At 42.7% G+C, this 22,889-nt stretch overlaps 1 protein-coding gene across 1 annotated transcript in view; it reads left to right on the top strand.

The window, feature by feature from the left end:
• The first annotated feature begins 1,173 nt into the window (after positions 1-1,173).
• LOC148454869 (G2/M phase-specific E3 ubiquitin-protein ligase-like) overlaps positions 1,174-22,889 on the top strand; it is a 56,281-nt gene continuing 34,565 nt past the window's right edge. The window contains exons 1-7 of the mRNA XM_088460636.1: positions 1,174-1,187; positions 3,558-3,619; positions 6,947-7,100; positions 7,334-7,493; positions 7,763-7,869; positions 8,950-9,066; positions 10,122-10,258. Of these exons, the coding sequence (XP_088316762.1) occupies positions 1,174-1,187; positions 3,558-3,619; positions 6,947-7,100; positions 7,334-7,493; positions 7,763-7,869; positions 8,950-9,066; positions 10,122-10,258 (751 nt within the window). The remainder of the gene's footprint in view (positions 1,188-3,557; positions 3,620-6,946; positions 7,101-7,333; positions 7,494-7,762; positions 7,870-8,949; positions 9,067-10,121; positions 10,259-22,889) is intronic.

Raw genomic sequence — 22,889 nt, 5'->3', positions numbered from 1 at the left:
GATAGACATGCTAGCGGGCAACGGCTGGCATGTGAGAACCTCTGGTTTGCAGGTGGTAACATGTGAAGGCCATGTGTAGGGCATGGGGCTCGCTGGAAGGGCGAGGGTTACATTGGAGTGTTGTGTGTAGGGCACAGGGCACACTGGAAAGCTGTGGGTGTGGTGTGGGGCACTCTGAAGACCATGGGGCACACTGGCGTTCTGTTCATGGAGCAGATAGAAACAAACTTCAGCTTCCCATCAGAAGCACATTTCCCTTCTAGCCCTAATGGAGCAGCAGCAGCAGCACTGAGGAGAGGTCAGGGGGCGCGGCGTATATCAGCATAGCTAACCTGTGTCACCTAACTCTACAGTGCGGATTCTGTACTACTACAGAGCAAACAAGCATCTGCTCCAGGCCAAGGGTGCAGCCTTTTAGGGCGCACAAGAGATGCAGCCACGTCATTGCTGCACCTTGCCAATTTAATTAAAAAAAAGATTGGACCGCTGACCTGGCTCCAGTTTTCCCGTGGGACCCTCCCCCCTCTTACTAATTTCCTGCGACACCCCTCTCCCTGCTGAGCCAACCTGTCTGCCACCTTGGAAGTCAGCAAATTTGGTACACAGGCTTATTGCAGAGTATGATGTGAATGTGCATTAATAGAGTACATGGGGCTACACTAAGAGGTAATAACTTCAGAAAGAAAACTAAGTTCATGGACTTGCCATGATTTATCTTTGCTTATTATTACAAGGAGCTCACTATTGCCCCAGAATGACTCTCTTTGGTGTGAGAGAACTAGTGATCCAGGCAGCAGGTACAGTACATGTGCGCAGAGAAATATGGGGCCCAGTACAGAGGAATTAGGCTGTGTTTCTGGCCACAGCGGGCCCCCAGGCAGTCTGGCCCCCTTAGTGTTGTACCCCCCATAACTCTCTGATGGAGCCCCTGCATGTGCATGATGGAGACCCTGTGTCAGATATCTGACCTGCCATGGTTATGCAAATCAGTGATGTCACAGTGGCCAGTGATGTCATAACACAGGACAGCCAGTGAGGCTCACCCTCAGCAGAGACTTGCATTATAGTTACAGAATCCTAGCAAGGTGTATTGTTTTTATTATAAAGCACATTTTCTCTAATTCTACTACTGGAGAAGCATCTGAGAGGCTGTAACTCTAAATGTGAGGCTTCATGGCCTCGTCTAGGTAAGTGACTGTCTGTGTTGTGTTTTTAAAAATAGGGATTTCCTTGTTACAAATGTAATATTTATGATCAGATTTACAATTATGTGGAACACCAATTATAGCTAATTTATATCACTAAGTACATCAATACTGTCACTAATTACACAAACATTGATAGCATCCAAAATTGATTAACTTATAATTGTGCTTCAAATTCTTTGAAACAGAAGCTGAGATACTTTAATGTTTCACTGTTTGTTTGTTTTTGTGGGGATTGTTATTATTATTATTATTATTATTATTATTATTATTATTATTATTAGTTTTTTATTAGTTTTTTTTATTGAACCACCAAAGAAAATTACAATTACAAAATTTGTTTAAAAAAAATAGAATATCACATCAATCCATTACATAATAGCATATAATAGAATTGTTTTTATTTTTATTTTCATATGAAACCACTTGAATTCTTTTATTAGTACTAAACAAGCGTTCTCATCCTCTACACCCGGCCTAGACAACCTGTGGCTCCCCAGCTGTTGTGAAACTACAAGTCCCAGCATACCCTGCCACAGTTTTGCTATTAGGGAATTCTAAAACTGTAGCAGGGCATGCTGGGACTTGTAGTCTCACAACAGCTGGAGAGCCGCAGGTTGGCTCTACACAAACTTCTTTAATGTAGTTGTCTCTAAGATAAGTCTGGAAACACAACCAGCCCTCATCCTCCTCATTATAAACCGTCCAATCCGCTTATAAAGCTAAATTCAAAATGATCCAAGGAAACAATTGTTATGTTTTGTTATTGTCATGTTGGAATATTAGGAACAATTTTATGTTGTATCAAAATTCTGTTCTCAGGGGCCAATGTAATAGTCTTCATTCTAGCACCCTGCACCTGTCACAGCCCGTGCCATTCCTCTTTTCTGCCTGGGGTGTCGCTCTCTGCTCTGATGCTTCTAGCACACTCAGCTGATGTAACACACTGCCGAGATATAGACCAGAGTGTGCTAGAATGAATACTAATGTAATCTGAGCTGCAGAAGTATATATGCCTTATTACTGCAAACCCATTACCAATATCACTGTAATAATGTAAATAGATAATAACAGTAACATTACTGTATATATTAGCATAAACATGCTCAAGACGCATTCAGCTGATTGGACTCTGCTGCCGCCCGTTATGGGGTGTATTTTTAAATTGAAGGCGCTCATACTGTACTTTGGTCACATTACACCGCCCCCCCACCATAAGGGGAAGTAATCCTAAAATGTGTCTCTGCCAACACGGCTGTAGATACATAAGATATTTGGTGTGCATGCAAAGCTTACAATAGTGCCTGGATTGGGGGGAAAAGGCGAGACCATCTCTACATGAGCAGACTGCAGACGGCATGGGGTGACGGTGTGCACTGACTGCAGACGGCATCGGGTGATGCTGTGCAAAGACTGCAGGCGGCATTGGGGTGATGCTGTGCACTGACTGCAGATGGCATGGGATGACGCTGTGCATTGACTGCAGGCGGTATTGGGGTGACGCTGTGCGCTGACTGCAGACGGCATGGGGTGACGGTGTGCACTGACTGCAGGCGGCATTGGGGTGACGCTGTGCACTGACTGCAGGCGGCATCGGGTGATGCTGTGCAAAGACTGCAGGCGGCATTGGGGTGATGCTGTTCACTGACTGCAGATGGCATGGGGTGACGCTGTGCATTGACTGCAGGCGGCATTGGGGTGATGCTGTGCACTGACTGCAGGCGGCATTGGGGTGATGCTGTGCTCTGACTGCAGATGGCATTGGGGTGATGCTGTGCTCTGACTGCAGACGGCATTGGGGTGATGCTGTACACTGACTGCAGATGGAATGGGGTGACGCTGTGCACTGACTGCAGGCGGCATTGGGGTGATGCTGTGCGCTGACTGCAGACGGCATGGGGTGATGCTGTGCCCTGTCTGCAGGCGGCATGGGGTGACGCTGTGCGCTGACTGCAGGCAGCATGGGGTGACGCTGTGCGCTGACTGCAGGCGGCATGGGGTGACGCTGTGCACTGACTGCTAACGGCATGGTGTGATGCTTGTCACTTAGTGACTCCTCTCAGAGGCAGAGTCATTCGGTTGGCATTGGGCTCAGCTACAGGGCCGCGGGCAGGGGAGGGACTTGTTTCCCCTTCATATATAACGGACAAAACTCAATACCGCCGCGTTCCAGCTCACTTTAACCCCTGCTTATCTGGTCCCATAAAACTAGCCACACTGTCCACAAAGGTAATTTTATACAGCAGCAGCACCTTGAGATCCACAGAACATATTATATATGACATATACATAAAGGAGGATTATTATTTGCACTTATAATTTACAATTTTGTTTTTGCATCTCTATCTTTAGTAAGAGAAAGCAGAAAACTAATAGAGATTCGGCATCAAGCTCATTGCTAGAAGCCGATCCAGGTAAGACAGGAGCCAGAAGCCTTTATTAACCTTCAGTAATATACCTGTAATTATGACATAGAGTAAAGCTGGGTACACACCTGGTCGGGCATCGCTCTCTCTACCCTCTGTCTCACAACTACATTCCCTCACCTATCTTGCATGTACTTGTTCTGGTTTAATGTGTGATTTGTGTTTTGTATGAAGAACACACCATACATAAAGTCTTGCCTTGCTTCCACAGCATGCATTTTCTGTGGTCGTGCAGAAAATGACGTGCCCAAGTATGGAGAGCTGCTGCATAACGCCAAGGAGAAGCTGACTGTCCACCACTACTGCCTGGTAAGTATGGAAAGTAATGATGGATGAGCATCAGTTATAGCAGCTGAAAGCAGCCTGTTACACAGTAAGGTGCACATTTATCACAATCTGCTATATTTATGCAAATGTGATAATCATTTTGTCCTATGGGCCTGATTCAGCTTGGAACGCGTCTGCGGACGCACACGCACCCTGCCGATGTTTGTGTTCTGCGCATGCGTATGCATCACAGTGTGCGAACTGGCCGATGCGATCGCGAGGGGCAGTGGTCGAAGGAACGCAGACATGCCAGTGCGTTTGAATGCCATTACAGCGGCGTGCATAATTAAGCCCCTGCGACAGCACACGCAGCCTGAGCTCTGGGTACTGACAGGAAGTTTAGCAATTTCTGAGTCAGGTCATCTCTACCACAACTGTGCGTCTGGGTCCGATGTTACTCTATGTTACCGATGCTTTCACAGACTACCAAAGGCAGGGCTGCCATCAGAAATGGTGGGGCTCGGTACTGACAAATTAAGCAGGGCCACCCTCACCCCAGGGTATGGGGCAGAAGTGGGTGGAGCTGTGGATGTGGGTGGAGCTTCTTTGGGGGGTGAGAGAGAGGGAGGGCTGGTCCTATTGGGGGCATGGATTAATCGTTCGTAAGTGATGTTATATTACTTGCTGTGCTGACATTTTCATTTGCATGTTTTTAATCTAATATATCTAAGCACAAGATGTTTTGTGTGTGTATATATATATATATATATATATATATATATATAAAACATACATACACAAACAAAAGCCTCTGGTGCTTAACTATATTAAATTAAAAGCATGCAAATGTAAGTGTCAGCACAGCAAGTAATATAGCAGCACTTACACACATGTATGTGTATGATTATTTATATATATATATATATAATTATATATATATATACACTGTATATATACTATATATATATATATATATATATATACACACACTATATATACTGTATATATACTATATATATATACATATTCACACTGTATATATACTATTTATATATATGCAATACATAAATTAGGCACTCCCACCCTACAACAGAGCCCAAACTTACCTGGACACTCAGCCATCTCCGTGACTCTGGGAGCTCCCACAGCGCAGAGTGATGTGAGGTACCACATGTCACTGGTGGAATGCACCGGCAGCTGCCAGAGAAGAGTCTCGGTGGCATTTAATACATGGAGCCGGTTGCAAGCCAATCACAGCTCATGGAACGGCAGCCAGCCAATCAGCAGCGGCCGCTACCCGGGCCCCCTCTCTCTCTGGGAGTCTCTCTTTGGAGTCCCGGCAGTCCCCCCCTGATGGCAGCCCTGACCAAAGGTATTGCGGAAGTGGGCAGCTTACTGAAGTGGTGGGTGTGTGAGTATACTGCTGCAATCGCAATGCATTCATAGCATATTTTCGCAGCGGCCGGGTGCGTGCGATTACAGACTTGCGATCCGTCGTGAATCAGGCCCTATATTCACAAGGTAATAATGTAAATGTTTACTCAAATGTCTCAATCTCCTCTTCCCCGGAGGCCAATGCCGATAAGAGCCCAGTCACGGTAAGCCTTTGAAGCAGAGAGATGGCTTGTGAGTGTTTTGGGCAGGGATGTAAAGAGATGGGCCCAGGGAGAGGGGTGTGTCCTAATTGTGGGAGGCATGGCTATGCCCCCTTAGGTTAAAAATACCCCTATTTGTGAGCCCCTCAGCCTAGCATAAAGCCACGGGGTTGGGGGGGCGCGATAAGTGTGATAGCTCCCCCCCACATAAAGGCAACAAATTATTCTACCAAATGAAACCATACATTTTCTGTTAATTAAAATGGTGGAAAAATGCAAAAAAACATATTTTGTTTCATTTTTAACTTTAGGCATTAAATATTATTGGAGCCCTCCCCTAAGGATATGTAGTTATCTGCACAGTTTCATTAACATGCTAAGTGCATAAAACATGATAAAACTATATTGGAGCATATGTTAGAGATATAAGTCTTCCTAATTGTTATAGATAATGCAGCAGTGGTGACAGCCATAAGTACATCTCCCCTCTCTCCTATCCAGTTACTATCCAGCGGTGTGCTGCAGAGGGGCAGTGACAGGCAAGGCTTCTATGGCTTCCTGTACCCAGATGTGCGGAAGGCAGCCAGCCAGGCGGCAGAGCAGGTGAGGAGCCGATCATGCTGATACTTTCTCATGTCATGTGAAGTCACCGGAGAACTGAATGACACATATTGGGCCTAATTGGGAGTTTATTCTATTCCCTGATAATCCACAAAGAATAAAATAAACAGCTTTGTGATGCCGCAGTGAGAACGGCTCCGCCTGGAGCCGCGGTGCAGAATGACTGTGGTACTGACGTGACCAGAAAGGTCAAAAGCCACTCAGCCAATCAGAAGTGTTTTCCCAAGGTGGTCAACAGATTCTGGGGAGTCGTATTTATATAAAATGTTTTGGTGTCTGGACCTAACTCAGAGGTGAATGCATTGCAGGTGTTGGCGCAGTTGGCCACTGTGCTTTTTTTACTGTTCATGAGTCCTGATGGTTTACCGACTGTGGTTGTAGTGAGTATTTGGATGCAGAGCAGACAATGGGTGCTTGTGGAAAGAAACAGAGTGATGCCGCCTGTCTGCGGTAATGCAGATCTTTTTGCTTCCTCGAGCCAGTGTGCTGCTAAATGCACATGTGTGATCCAGCTTGCCGGTTCCTGCATGCACAGAGGACTGGAAGCTCAGACATATGCACTTGCACTTCACTAAAATAAAAAAAAGAAAGAAAAAAAGATTAACGTGCCATAGGTCTCTCTGTAGGACGGCCGATCAGCCGCAGCAGCTATGATTGGAAGCCTTAGAGGAGCTATTTTCTATCTCTCCCACTAAGGTGGTTAGCAGAGGACCTGGTTATACTTGAGTGTTATATACAGTGACTGTTCTATTATTAGGAAGTAAAGGAGTCTAGAACAAAGGTTATTTATAGTGGGGGACCTATTTACACTCATTGTTCGTGTTTTTCTCAGTATTGTCATTTGTTAATCATGTTTTGCAGCCCTGCACAGTGTGCAAGAGGATGGGCGCCTCCATACGCTGCAGCGGGAAGGCCTGCACTGAGACCGTGCACTTCCCCTGTGGCCAGGAAAAGGAATTTATATTCCAGTACTTCAAGGAGTTTCCGTGAGTAATCCATTTGCTTCTAGGTATATAGAACCCGATTCAGACCCGCTTGCTAGATGCATTCGCACGCAGCTGGCGTATGCAAATCCGGCAAGGCAGGCGATCGTACGGCAAGGCATTAGCACGCCCACTATGTCTTGGCATGTGATCGCGCTGTGTATGTATGTTCCGTTACAGTGGGGTTTTTGTTTGAACTTCTCACTATTTATTCTGTAATATTTGTTTCCCTGCAGATCATTTTGCCCAAGGCATCGGCCAGTTCAGAAGGCTGCGGCACAGGACGGAGTAAGTGCATGTACCATCTGCCTGGAGGAGCTGACCCCTGCCCCTGCATATGATGTGATTAAGAGCCCCTGCTGCAAAAACACTTGGTTCCACAGGACTTGCCTGCAGGTGAGCTATGGCTTTACTATTTACTCCTCACTATCGGAGTCACCGGGAGGAGGCCAACCAGGAGAGAGCTGAGGAATGATGACCAATGGAGTGGAGGGTTTGAAGCTGATTCCGGTGTCCGCTCTCTGTATATGAAGGATTATGGCGAATGCGGCCTGACAGTAGGCTGGTCGGCTTGTCCTCGCTCGTCAACTCTTGTGCAGTACATTTGCTTTATGACTGTACATATATATATATTTGGTATTTCATCTGAACTTCTTACATTACAGATGCAGGCATTAAACGCAGGGAAGTATTTCTTGAAGTGCCCCATATGCCAGAACATGGAGAGTTTCCAGCAGGAGATGCTGCAAATGGGAATTTACATTCCCCACAGGTATATGTAACAATTGTCTTTATCTAGAACATAGAATCCAGCTCCATCACAGAGGCATTTTAAGACTGGAGGGGGCCCATGTGAGGATTTCTGTGAGCCCCCTCTCCCTGAAAATAAAATGACACTGGCGCATGCACAGAACATCACCAACAATCTGGAATTTACCCATAATCCCCTGTGCATATGCAGTAATCTGGTGTTATATCGTACATATGATGCAGCTGCCATGTTTCTGGGGTTCACTTCTGGAACATGGTGCTGGCTGCATTTTTTGAAAGCTATCAACGGAATAATGATGTGAACGGCATCAGTGGCGGTGTGCACCCCCCACACCAATTACAGAGACAAAACTGGTGCCGACATTAACTGTGCATTTGTGTAGCTTAAACAAGGAAACGAAAGCTCGCATCCCGTTATTTTACCTTGTGTTTCGTACTTATGAAATGCTATAAGCAAAATGTGTCCTATTATAATTTACAGAGATTTATCAGTTCTTTAGTAAGCAAATTGCCAAATCCAGCCATAAGACTATGGGCACTTGGCTATGGGTCTATGACCCTGATTCAGAGCCGGACACTCTGACAAAGCGCTCGCTCTGAATCAGGGCCGTCCTTCTGAATTTTTAGAGCGGCCTCCCAGCCGCTCGTATAGCTGTGGGTGACCACCCACAGCTATAGCGAGCGGCCAGGAAGATGGTCGCGATGCTCAAGACCATCGCGACCATCGGCCTTGCGACGAGACCCTTGTGGTAGGGTCTCGTTGCCGCAAGCCCTGGAGTGCTTTTAGCTCTATCAGAGCCGAAAGCACTCCCACTGACATCACTTATGATGTCAGTGGGACGGCCCCAGATGGTAGGCGTTCCCATGGGAATGCCTCCGTCTGGCCAGTCACGCCCCCGTCACGCCCACCAAACGGGGCGTGCTGTCACTCACCATTAACAGTACGCCCCCTTTGTAGCGAGACCCATATTGACGGCTTGCCGGATTGGACTGCTGGACTAGATGAAACAGACAGAAGAAAGCGTTGTAATGTAACATTGATTAATTACATCAGCGATATTACCTCACATTAACCTTTCAGAGATGCATCCTGGGAACTGGAGAACAATGCCTTTGGAGAACTACTGCAGGTCCACCAACAGTGCGACGCGGATCCCTGCCGCTGCGACCATGGAAGAACTCACAGCGAGAGCGGCAGGTAAAACTTTTCGCATTTTATTTCTTAAAGGCTGCCAGTGTGCTATGGCCCAGCAGCAGCCCCTGGGAAGGTTCCCCTGCTCATTCCGCATGATTAATGCGGCCTAGACTCTGATAATTAGGACCCTACGTTTATTAGCTAAGGATCTACTGGGTGTATGCGAAATATATGTGACGATGTATTTAATAAGAGGTTGATATCTTTCACATTTACTGTGTGCTTACTAAGAGGCCGACACCAAGAACCTGGCTACTATAATCGTTTTCTGTTATTATATATGTTATGGGATGGGTACAGGATGCGCCGGGATACTGAACGTATCCCATATCTTATATGTGTTGTGAATCTAATATGTATTCAATAAATTGTAATATTGGAAGCTTTATCAGAGAGTTCCCGGTACCTTAGGTTTTCTTGGCAGCGCTGCCCACTTTGTTATTGGTGTCACCCCACACTTACCTGCTCCTCCGTCTCTTTCTTCTTCCTCTGCCCTATAATTCTGTTCTTCTCTTTATCATGCTTCACTGTGCTGGTTGGGCGGCTCAGAGGCTTCTCTTCCTGGCTGCTCTTCTATTCAGCACCAGAGACACATTATGATAGCCAATGCCCACAATATAAAAGAATGAGGGGAGCAGGGGGGCGTATGAACCATTGTGCCGGGTGGCGTATGAACCATTGTGCCGGGTGGCGTATCAACCATTGTGTGGGTGACGTATCAGCTGTTACAGTGTCGTAGCCACTGGCACTGTAACATAGCATTTCGCATACAGATACACCCGCTGTCACACACAGAATATAGGCATGCCGCATATCATTTTAATCAGCAGAAGTTGCTTGTGCGTCCTACTCCCATCAATGTTTGATTAAGATGCATTTGAAGGTAAAAAATTAGCTGAAATGTATACATTCTTATAAGCTGCCAAATTGTTTAATCCTCTCTAGAATACAATAAAACATTTAGTATCTTAGGGCCTATTTCTTTCTGTAGCGAAATGCTCCATCGCTGAGATTTATAGCTCCAGCTGTAGATTTATCCTCTGTGTCTCCTCTTTCAGTGAATGGTGTATAATTCGGTGTCACTGCTGTGGGTCAGCAGGAACCCACCTCGCCTGCTCAGCCCTGAGATCTGCTGAGAGCGCATGGACCTGTGCAGAGTGTGCCTCCATTCTGGAGAAGCCGGAGGATGTTGTTGGTAAGTACTTTCCCCTGTCATTTGTCACCTATTACTAGGTAGTACAGTATCTAACATCATAACTTATATTTCACTTACGTGGTAGAATGAGACATTCGTGAAAACTATCATTAAGTTACCAATCTTGGGTTATTGCCACTGTAGTGTAATCGATGTGTGGCCCTTTTCATGTTACAGTAGCCTTTGCCAACCTGCGACTTGTAGGACACAGAGTACGTCCATCCACATACACATATCGCTAACAATGTTGGATCTCTTTCTGATTGCAGAGTCATTGGCAGAGGCATCTGTGGTAATACCATCAACGAGCAGAGCAAATCCTCCACCTGCAGTAACACCAGGAGAGACCTGCGCCCGGACGAGGGGGCATCTTTCAGTAACACCAAGAGAGACTTGCGCCCGGGTGAGGGGTTACAAAATAATAACATCCAGGAGGACCAGAAAATCACCATTGTAGGGTGCTAATCCCAGAACCTGGGGGCCCAGGTGGAGACAAGATGCCTCATGATCTGCTCCCTACCTGTCGTACACATCCTGCAGGAACAGAGAACTGTGTGGATCCATGCAGTGTCTCTCACTCTCGTCCCCATATTCACATCAGTGGAATTAGAGCAATTAAATATCTTTTGCTTTCCAAATCAAGTAAAGAGAAAATTCTTCTTTTATATAATATTTTAGCAGGGGATTACAAATCAGTAATATTGATATTAGGCATGCCTAAGGCTTCAATCCAAAGGCTCCATTCACATGGCTTCAGTGCATAACGGTGTGTTTCGTTCTGATCGAAGTGAATGGTTATACAACGTAACCAACTGAGTGAGTACAAATGAACACACTTTAGTTATAAGTAACAAACATACAAAGTATACAGTATACTTTTGTCTATGTGTTCAGATGACACCGGTGATTCATTATCTTCAACATAAGATGTAGTTCATGTTAATCTGGGGAGCCCTCGTTTCACAATGCTCAGGTCTTTCAATTTACATTGCAGACACTCTACTGCAGTCTCAGGTCCATGCACGAGCCAAAGAGCCTTTGTCTAGGTCTTGATTTATATACTATAGTCTGGGTGTTTGGCTTTCCAGATATTAAGCCCATATTAGTTACATACTGGGTATCAAGCACTGATTGGTACAACATAGCATGGACAATTCTTATCTCTTGCACATGCTCAGTAAGCACTAAGATATACTCAGGACAAAGAAATACAGTTATGGCGTGTCCTAGAATGTCTGGAGTTACACTATCTCAAAGCCCCTCTTTGTCTAAAGAATATGGACTTCACTTTCAGTATCCCATAATGCTTAGCATCTCTACACATCTTAAAATGGTTATTCTATTGCAATGTGGCTAACTTTCTACAACTAACACCATATAAGGTCTTAAGGGCTTATTATACATTTCTGCTAATGAAAGGTACAAGTATAGGCCCCCCAATATATGTCTTGTCTGACCCCAAAGGTGAATCTGACCAGTCTAGGCATAGACTAGAACTACATGAATACAAACTCTTTTCAAACCTCAATGGGGCCTAGCACAGTTGTGTATTACAACTTATATACCTATGTAGAAATTAATTATTTAACCCACTGGTTACACTTCAATCCTGCTATTTATCCTGTACTTTTGTGCCTATCAATTACATATTCAAATGAGTTCTAATTAAAGACTGTTGCTTTTAATCAGACATTATAAATATAAGTGGTTGGCACGGTTCCTGGCATCCTCCCATCAGCTATGGGTTGGTTGATGGATCCCTGCAGTGTTCTGGAAATCAATTCATCAGTGAATGTTATTAAAGGGGGATGGTGTTAATCTGTGCTGCTGCCACCTTAATGTGGACTTTCTCCAAGTTATCTGAGAGCGCAATCACTGGTGACAGATGGACCTTAATATCTCTAGCCTGCGATCTTCATATAGCAAGGTGGACAGTATATTTTAGCACAGTCCTCTATGATCCGCCATCTCAGGAAGCATCTGTGAGCCTATAGATTACACTCGGCACAAAATAAGAAACAACATGTTATATAACGCGACCTCTTGGTATTCTGACATCTTCGATAAGTTAGACACATATATATTCCTATAATCGTGCATTTTCTATATGCAAGCTTTTATTAATTTTACACTTGTTACTTATTATTTCTAGTTCAGATATATTTATAATATATATAATTATTGCTGATCAATATGTTATCACTTATAAACATTGCAAGGTTAATAGCTCAATTAACTTCACACTAATATCTTTATTCTTAATATAAGGGAAGATTATAGTCCTTCTGTAACAGTGGAAAACTCTGCTATTTTCATTGGAGTATGACAGGGAGAGACATGCGGTGAGGTATTGATAGGTTATCCTCCCCTCTGACAATCAGAAACTGCCTTAAGCATGGGGGGGCTCTGCCGCAGACAATAATACTGCACTGAAAAAAAACAGGGTCACGCCCTTCTCAGTGAGAGATGTGATAGCTCTGATGGACAACTCTGATGATCAGGCGACCTATCCAGAGGGTTCTGACAGCGCACTGCCAGTGCCATAATGCTCCTGTGCCATCTATACCCAGCATCTACTTCACCTACCACTTGCTAATGAGAGTTGAGCTGCTATTTTCATTGGAGTATGACAGGGAGAGGTGAGGCAGCAACAAGGTCAGCCTCCCCTCTGACTATCAGAAACTGTCTGGAGCACAGGGCAGGCCGTACCACAGACAAAAATACTGCACCGAAAAAGGTGGGTGGCAGCTTAGTTCTGCAGTAAACCGTTGGTGAGTCAGCAGAATTTGTAGAATCAAATGGAGACAGAACAAGCACCTGATAGTGTAGCGGAAAAGCTAATTTCACATTAGAATGGGCATAATTCCAAATGATATTGTATTGGTAATAACATGTATATTTCCCTCTTGTACAGTTGTATGTAACAATCCTTTGTATAGTGTTATTCTAGAGTCTGTGTACTCTAATCAGCATGAGGTCTGGTGTGTGGAAAGGTGACAAAACCCCTCTTGACTAGTCCCCTTTGAAGCTGGGCAAGCGAGGATGTAAGAAGGTCTGTCTTCCTAAAACAGTCATTAAGAGCCCTGTGTTCTGTTTGGGGACACTGATCAAAAGAATGGATGGACCAGGGAGACATTCGGTCTCCGGAGGTGTGAATCTCCTCACCTAGCCACTGGGTATGTTTGTTCCCCAAACTTCAAATATAGCTGAGTGTGTAATTAAAGAACCCCTACTCAGGTGGCCAGGAAACCCTGAGCTTCAGAGAGCTAAACAATCCACTCTGAGCTGAAAAGGGTAAAATCATCCCCACGGAGGGGGTGAGGGGGTGCCTGGAAAAAGCAGGCCTAAATATGTATCAACCCTGACCCATTGGCTCATCCTACATGAGGCTATCGAAGGATACAGATGATCCCGAGTTTGTCACTGGGAAGGCCTCGTCCCAGAACCACTTAATCCGCCGTGACCCGAATGGTTTGTTTCCCCATTTATTATTTTATTTTCTGGAAAGTGTGAGTAACTGTGTGATTTTTTTAAACAATATTATATTCTTTGTAAACTTTTGTACATAAGCTTTGAAGACATTCTTCAATTAAACATTAATTCTAGTTCTGGATCTTTGTTTTTATGACCCAAGTCCTCATATGACTCATGTTACCTATTTTTCTAAGTATTGATAAATGTGTGTGCAGGTAAGAGCATAAGCTTACTTTATGCTTTAACATTATATTCTTCTGCTGGTGGCAGTTACCAGGTTTAGTTAACCACACATGCTGAGGGTAACCTGTAAAAGTCACGGGTGGCGATTCTCAGATTGGTGTATCTGGAGGGTCGGCCCGCAGGACCGTGACAGATAATGTAATATTATGGTTGAAAATAATTTGATAATATACGTACCAAATGTACACTTGTTCAAAAGCGTAACTGCAGGAGTTTAAATTTGCAGGTTTGGTACTCCTCCCAGAAGAGAATACTTCACTTTTGAGAAGCTTCATATATCAATAAAAGATATCTCCACAGCATATATGTACGTTTCAAAAGTGAGAACAATACATACAGCATACAAGCTATATCATACAGAATAAAATAGCTTATCTGTGAATGAAGATGTGAGGGCATGGATGCCATCCAATAGGATATCTCTTTTTGAGAAGCAAAAATTCAGAAGATGAGGCAAACAAGGGGGTAGATCCTAAAAACAAAGATATATTCAGTTTGTCATCCCACTATTTATCACAATCTGAAGTATCAATATTCAGTAAATGATTGATGTTTGCCCTCACACAGAAACACAATACATTTAAAATGTTTATCGATTTGAACACATTTGATGGGAAATTGACACTTACAAGGCATTTTGCAAAGAAGGAAATGGCCATAATAACTAATTATAACAACTTCTCTAAATTAGGATACTCAGGCACTGGCCTCGTCACTCCGAGAAAACGGGGCTGATGCCCCAACGTGTGAACCATGGCAATTGTGCAGCAGCTTAGGGGGCACTTGATCTGAACATTCATAGTTTGTAACATGGACGTGTGAAGATCTCGCTTCATAGGAGTTGTATATAAACCCAATGAATTGGGTCCATAGTATCCTATACAAGTTTGACAAAAATATTAAATTTTTCTAGCAGTTTCTTTTGTTTACATAAAAAATAACATGTATAGGATGTTTGTCTCCAGCTGTTCAGTTCTACATCACATTGTTCAGTATGGTAATAAATGTAATTCATTAAAGTAAGATAATCTTGCTCTACTCAGTTCTTCCAAAAAAAAAACCATACATCCTTGCTCTACTTATTTCTTAAAATAGAGCACTGTAATATGTTCTGTCCTGGCCTTGCTATCGATCTCCCAGATAACAAGGTCAGTGATAGATGTATTAGCATGCTTCCTGCTGGACATTTGCACAGTGGTCTGTGTTTACCTACTAAAGTATGGCAGTAATATAAAAATGTATAGAATACATGTGTATTTGTTTTTAAATATAAGGTGTGGCTTTGTGGAATTGCATTATCCACAAAAAGGAGATTTATGTTCTTACCTGTTAAATCCTTTTCTTTGACTCCATAGGGGGTACAGGGATCACTCTAGCTATAGCCTAGATAGAGGAGAACCTGGGCACCAAATAGTTAACATTTATTTCCCAGCAGCCCTGGCTCCCTTTTCTTTGTACCCCAACCCCAGCCACCAGCAGCCAGTTAAGTTAGCAAGCCATGGGAAGGAGTGAGGAGAAGGAAGACAGGCAGACACTCTGATTCACACACATAGGCAAGGTAAACAGAACCGATACTCAGGCAAGAAGATCCACGTATCACTTCTGCTGTGGCCACACTGGAGCCATAAGGATCACTGTGTCTCCCTCCAGCGTTAACCTGCGAAAGACCTGCGGGATCTTTGAGATTGGAGGAAAGATGTATATTAGCAGAAACATCCATGGTACCTATAGAGTGTAGTCCACCAGGAGAGCTGCGGGCTTCCTGGTGTGGGAACTGCATCACTGCAACTGATGATTGTGTTGTGATGCCATCATATCTATGTCTTGTAGATCCCAACGGTGGACTAGTAGAGTCTTGATGTAGAGCCTACTCACCCAAGTGATAATCCTGGAGGTTTAGGGAGTCCGCATCCCAATTCTGGACTCCGGGGAGGAAGGCTGCTGACAGTGCAGATGGATACCGCTCTGCTCAGCGGAGAATGCAGTTGACTCCATCATGGATTTGCAACTGCGAGTGCCACCCTGGTGGTTTATATAGGTGACATCGGTTGACCGGATAACCCAGGAGGAGTGACTGCATCTGGCAAAACGCACTGTATACTGTGTGGAGCTCCAGGACATTGATGGACAGTGCTTTCCTGACTCGTCCATAGACCCTGGAAGGTCTGAAAACACATCATCATCCCCCACCCCCCTGAAGACCTGCGTCGGAGTAGAGTAGGACCCAGTCTGGGATCTGAAAAAGATGGTCCCTGTCCATGTGTGGGACTGGTGGAGCCACTATAGGAGAGAGTGACAACTGTCCCAAGGGAGAATGAGCGTCTGCACCCTGAGGTGCAAAAGGGACTTGTTCCACCATGCTAGAATTTCCAACTAAAGAGGACAGGAGAGGAACTAGACATATGCCACTATGTTGAAGATGGAGACCAAAGAACCCAAGATCTGCATGCAGCTGTGGAGCCACACCTGATGGTGGCTCAGGAATTCGCAAATCCTGGACTGCAGAGCTAAAATGTTATCTGCAGGATGGAAGACCTGTTGAACCCTGGAATTGAGAAAAGAGCCTAAGTGTAGCATCTACTGAGAAGGTGTCAGAATGGATTTCCTCCAATTGACTATCCACCTGAGTGACTGCAGTTCTTCCACTATTTACAAAGTCTCACTGTTCCAAAAATGACAGAGAACTTACACTCCTCAGTTTTGAGTGGCAGCTCCAAAAGTCTCCAGAAAAGGACTATTGCTCCATAGGTCCAAATAGGTCCAAATAGAAAGACTGTTCAGCAATTGTGACACATCAGCGCTATCTAGTGTATAGAGTCCAAAAGACCTCCTGTGTTTTCTTCCAATTTTAAGTTTCTTTCATTTAAGGCTCCAGAATTGTTTTTTTCACATCCATAAAAGTAAACAAAGAATTAAAGTGCATAAGTTATGTACCAAAAAAATCTCTCTTTTTACATACATTAACTGCCACCTCTGTAGGGGTAAATTTAATATTTGTTTGTATTAGAATTTTTTGTGCCCCTCATACACAATATAGTTTATACCAATGTAAAAAAAAACACAGCAAAGTAAACAAAGTGCCAGTGTTATGTCACACCCCCTACAAATATCTGAAAAACCACTATGCATGGTACGGTCAGATCCAGGGGAGTGGGAGCGATCAGTATGATTCCTTCCCCACACACCTTGCAGGCAGAGAGAGCCTCCAAAGCCCAGCACACAGCAGCTGGGCTGGGGAGAGAGGCTACTGCCAAAAACAGTTAAGCAGTGTTATGGGGGGAACCAGACCTCCAATAAGCCCAGGCCTGGGTAATTAATAACCCCCTCTCTCTGCGCCCCTGGTGGACATTCTCTTCTGACTAAACAGCTGCTGTAATGTCTATACACAGATTGCAGGTCTACATAGTGCAGCAGAATATTTTAGTCGGAAAGGGAAAACAGGAAAATGTGTCTCCCTTTCTACGTTGGAGCTATTTCTGCACATTTGCTCCAATTTATTTGGTTTAAAGTAGGGGTGTGCATCGGCACACAGCACTACACAGCAATACAGCCAACCAGCCCCTATGAACAGGACAACAGCCAGCCCCTATATAGACAACAGTAGCCAGCCAACCCCTATGTATATGGACAACAGTAGCCAGCCAGTCAGTGTCAGCAACAGCTCCCAGCTCCCTCCTCTTCACAGTAGCCAGCCAGCCCAGTATTGTAATGTATATATAAGTACTACTAAGTTTATTTTTTATTATCACAACAGTACAGTAACCAACAGCTCCCAGCTCCCTCCCTCTGTTAGCCCCTAAGGACAGGACAACAGCCAACCCCTATATGGACAAAAGTAGCCACCCAGCCCCTATGTATGGACAACAGTAGCCAGCCAGCATCAGCAACAGCTCCCAGCTCCCCCCCTCCACACTAGCCAACAGCTCCCAACTCCATTCCTCTGCACGCACGCTCCACAGCCGGAATGAAACATGGCAACGATCGTGGGACCTTTATAGAATCAAAATCTGTGAGAATCCGAGAGCGGGATAATGACGTTTTGCCTTGATTTCAGTTCTGAGCCAGGCGGGAAAACCAGAGTCTGACTCGGGTTCCCAGCTCAGATCAGGGGGGGGCTAGAGGTGGTTCGGATTTCAGAAATCCGAACTCGGTCATCCCTAGTAAACACTAGTAGCAACCCACCCAGGTTTCGTACGGGAGCAATTTTGAATTTACATTTTTTAACCGAGGTCTTATAAGATTGCCTTGTAAGATGACATTAGTAATTTTTCCTTTATGACGTCAACACAAAAAGATTTCGTTTTGATGTGATACGCAAAAGAGCCACGTAATGTTGTCCCTTAGAAAAACAGTCTCCACTAAGGTCAGCTCCAGCCACGTTACGTGTCTGTCCCTGAGCTTTATTTATTGTCATACCAAAGCAGACTCTTACCGGGAATTGGACTCGTTTGACATTAAAGAATCATTTTTTACATAAATTAAACAGGAATGGTAAAAAAAAAAAGGGAGAACTTAATTTTTGTATCAGTAAATATAAATTTTTCTGGAGAAACCGGATATTACGTATCAGTCTCCACATGGTATAAAATAAAGTCCATTGTTGTGCTATACTGTATCTTTAATGGTTTAGGCAGTGTAAGCCAAGAAAACGCACGGACGTAAGTATTTTCATTGACTTTCTTCACTAAAATCGTCACTGCCCGGCTCCCTTCTGTCACACATTAATATTTCCTACACCTAAACATTCCTCTGCAAATGTTCCATAGAATGGTGAAAATTGCATCAAATTCCATTAAGTGGTTCTCGAGATTAGCCCGAACTAACAGAAAGACGCTCACCATAGACTTTATTTTATATATTTATATATATATATATATATGTTGTCAATTCTCCTCAATAGCTATGGCCAGCGAATTAGTTCTTTATTGGTCACCCTCAGAGTCTTGTTTGCTAAAGGCTACATATGTTCATGTGTGTAAGGAAGGAGACACGGACACGAACGTGTATATGTAACCACAAGCATCTCCATCTCTCCTCTGCTTTATTCAACAGACAGTCTCCTTTATAGATTCCGTCTAACACATGGTATTCATTATCTGCAGTGAGACTATAGCTCTGTTTAAACATTGGAATCGCATACCTTACCATATATGTACATATGCTTTTCTGTGCCCTTATAACAGGGTCTGTACAATGAATTAACTCTATCCTGTCCTGTGCACCCACCCTTCATGCATACATGGCATACAAAATGGATTCTTATTCCAAAATGGCTTCTACATATTCCCCCCTTTCGATTCAAATTTTACATACTATTATCTTTCTAGCTTACCTAGCCATGGCCCACCCCCTATGTAGCTGGTCCCTACTTCACACAACAAGTTATCCCTCCTAACGAGGTAGCTGCATGGGGCAGTGCCCATTCAAGACCACATAGGCGATGAGTCCCTCAGTTCCTATAGTCCTGTATCTTCTTTTCATCTGTATTCTTGTAAAAGCCTTCAATTATTTCCATACATTGTTCACATAAGTCTTTGCAAAGCAATGGTTCTCTTGTCCTTCAAATTGCACAAAAGTTCTGGGTATGTCCATGTACCAGGATCATAGTTGTCTTTGACATTTCTTTAGATGCTTTAAACCTAGAACAGTAATCAAGTGTAAGTATTTTCCTTATTAGTCATATATCTATCCTGACAATCAGGTAAATGACTATTAATTTCAATCCTTTAGCTATTAACATGAAAATACTTGAAAAATATTCTTCTGTTCCCTTGAACCAACTTAACATATTTAACCGTGTAAACTATCCATTACTATCAATACCATACTCTGGATCATTATGTATCTTCCTAAACTGGTCATTCAATTTCTTAACTTCCTCTAAGTATACATATAACGGGTCAGATAAATTATCAGCTATATAATTACAGCAAACAGGTCTCACTATTTTACACATACTTCCCTGTGTAGCTGTGAGATACTCAAGGATCAGCCTAAACTGTCCCAAAACCTTAACCTGGAATTTCAATTAATTCGTAATTATTTCAAACACATCAAATATTTCATCTATAACAGTATTAAATAGTCTGGCGAATGCTTCTATATTGTCACCATTCTTCACACTAGGTCTGGATATTGATAAAACTAGAAACAAAACTATAACAAGAACAAATCATAGTATACAGTACATCCTCACAAGCCTTTGTCTGGCTTAAGGCCTAGCAACATATATCAATTCATAACTTCAAATTACTCCAACTCCCCCTATATAACGATCTTGCAGTGTGAGGCGAATCCAAATTTTTTTTTCTGCCGCCTTTACTGCCATTGGAGTAGTTAGGAGAACTTGATAAGGACCTTGTATCTGGGTCCTAGGACTTTTCCTTAGATGCTTCTTTATCATGACCCAATCACCTGGTTGCAGTTTCTAGGTGCTGCAATTGAATTGGGATCTAGAACATAAGAGAACACCTGGTGGTGGACTTTCGTTAGTTTTTATTATATATGCATCACATATTGAATCAAGTTACTATGCTCATATTGTAACACTTGTAGGAAGTCACATCTTGTTCAAACAATTTTACCAAATAGTATTCCATAAGTTCTCATCCTACGTTTCACACTGGGAAAGTTCTTGACTAACAATCATATTAAAAATAAACATTCTAACAAACTTATCATAGTTCAATTTGACTGTATAATTCAGTCTTTTACACTCTCATTGCTTTGGGTCCTATTTATTCTCAGATTCTCCAAGATACATTCTAAAAATGTCTTTAATAAAATGTGTACCTTTGTCACTCTCTATTACCTCAAGTACTTCACATGTATGAATTACTTCTGTCATTTATTTTCCTTTTACCTATTGTTCATATTGTTTCTATTGTGTTTCTATTGTATTTGCTACCATTCAAAACCATAGTCAATTTGACAACAGGTCTGAGCACAGAACATACCCAACACTTAACCAACTATATAAAATCAATCTTTAGTTTCTGGAAGGAATAACATTTGTGAGGTACTCCTTTCTTTCTTCTTCTGGGCTGTGCAATGATTAGGGGTAGGCTTATGCAGCCCAACTGAAGTCTGGGGCTATCCAGTGCTTCTTGGCTATTTTTACCATAGCATCTCTTATGAGTGCTTCCATGAAGTATTTGGGCTCAGACTGAGAATAGTGCACGTGGCAGACAGAGGTGGTGCTCAACCATCCATCCATCACCCGAAGTCGTGCAAGTCTTTCCAAGTCATACTTCTGAGGAACCTGGAACTGCAACTTTTAACAAATCAGATTCAATGTTTCTGCTGTTTCTGGTCGCCAATATCAAAATATCAGGTAGGAATATTACTGTAGCCTGTTTGGCCTACTTGGTTTGCTGGAGCAGTTCCTCTTCTGGGGTATGTTCTCTGATATGTGCTTTTGACCTTACTTAAAACTAAATTTGTCGGCATTTGAAAAGTAGCAAACAAAAAATCTAATACAAACTATGTATAATCTATCTATAATTACAATAACATAACTTATCAAAAAAGATTTCATTAATTCAAAACAATCATTATCATTAAAGAAAGATAAAAAATAAAAAAAGTAATCATAATTTTCATCTTCCTGTGTCTCACTAGTCCCCTGTGGTTGCTAGCTGAACTACATATAGTATTTGCATTAGGGATGTGCAGACTGAGAACAGCTCAGATCCTCCCAATTTGCATATGCTGTGCTGCTGGATCTTCTCTCATATGCCAGCATCATCCCCCACAGTACATCTCCCTCCTCTTGAATACATGAGAAACAAAGTGATATCTGGATTCAATCTTAACTAACTGCTGTAATGTAGCAGAGTTAACACAAGAACTAAGTTACAGTACTTTTAAATTCCTGCTGTCTATCACCTTTTAAGTATAATACAATATACAATAAGACCTAAAAATCCTCTCAATTGTTTAAATATCTTTAGTACAGGCACTTTTTGTACGACTTTTTCCCTCCCCCGACCTTGGGGTCCAGACATACCCTTTTGGTTAGGTTGGGTTGGAGCTTTGAACCAAAAAAATTGTTTCTGTTTATCTTACTTAATCCTAATCTTTAATATTGATCTGAGTATCTTAACCAAATCAGTTAGAAGCATACAAAAAAAAACGTCCTGGCATGTTTTAAGTAGTGTCAGTGTAATTCTAGTTACATTCCTGTAAACAAAATAAAGTTTCAACATCCTGACTTTTCCAAGGGTGAAAGTACCTATTAATCCATCAATCCCTTAATCTGTGTCTATTTTAACAGTTTCTCATGATATTATACAACTGAGGATAATTTCTCTTCTATAACGGGTATATTATCACATTCCCTTACACTCCAGAACTTGGAACATCTGGAGTGGATTATTGGATTTTTTTTCTTTTCATTTAAAGCTTACTTGACCTGCGCAACCGTATTGGCAATATGCATTCCTATGGCTGCCTCTGATTAATTAAGTCCAGTCATATCTAAACAACAGCCCCTATTCTACCTATATTCTTAGATTTGTAAAATTATGTTCTTTTTGGTCGTCTAAAACCATTAACATTTTAATTTGTAAGCATGCATCATTCAACAGTTTAAAGAAATCATGAACTGATAAAACATTTTGTTAGGGAAATTTTACATCACTTTTACTATTATTAATCCCTTCTGCAGCAATCAAATATAATTACTGTTTATTTTAGAATTATAATATGGCTCTGCAATCTTTTGATCTCACAAGTTACAGAAACAATATCCATTTTCCTAGAAAATAACAAATAAAGCATTTTGTTAATAATGCATTCAACATCAATCCTTTTTCCAATCTTGCAATGCACATTTTTTTATTTATGGGCGTCCCCATGAAAAAATGGCAACTCACTCGCACTATCACATTAACCCTTTCAATTCCTGCACAAC

This window comes from Taudactylus pleione, unplaced genomic scaffold (genome assembly GCF_031769625.1).
Source record: "Taudactylus pleione unplaced genomic scaffold, aTauple2 ptg000969l, whole genome shotgun sequence".
NCBI classification, from domain to species: domain Eukaryota; kingdom Metazoa; phylum Chordata; class Amphibia; order Anura; family Myobatrachidae; genus Taudactylus; species Taudactylus pleione.
Note: the sequence above shows the minus strand (reverse complement) of the source record. Positions and strands in the feature narration are given on the sequence as shown.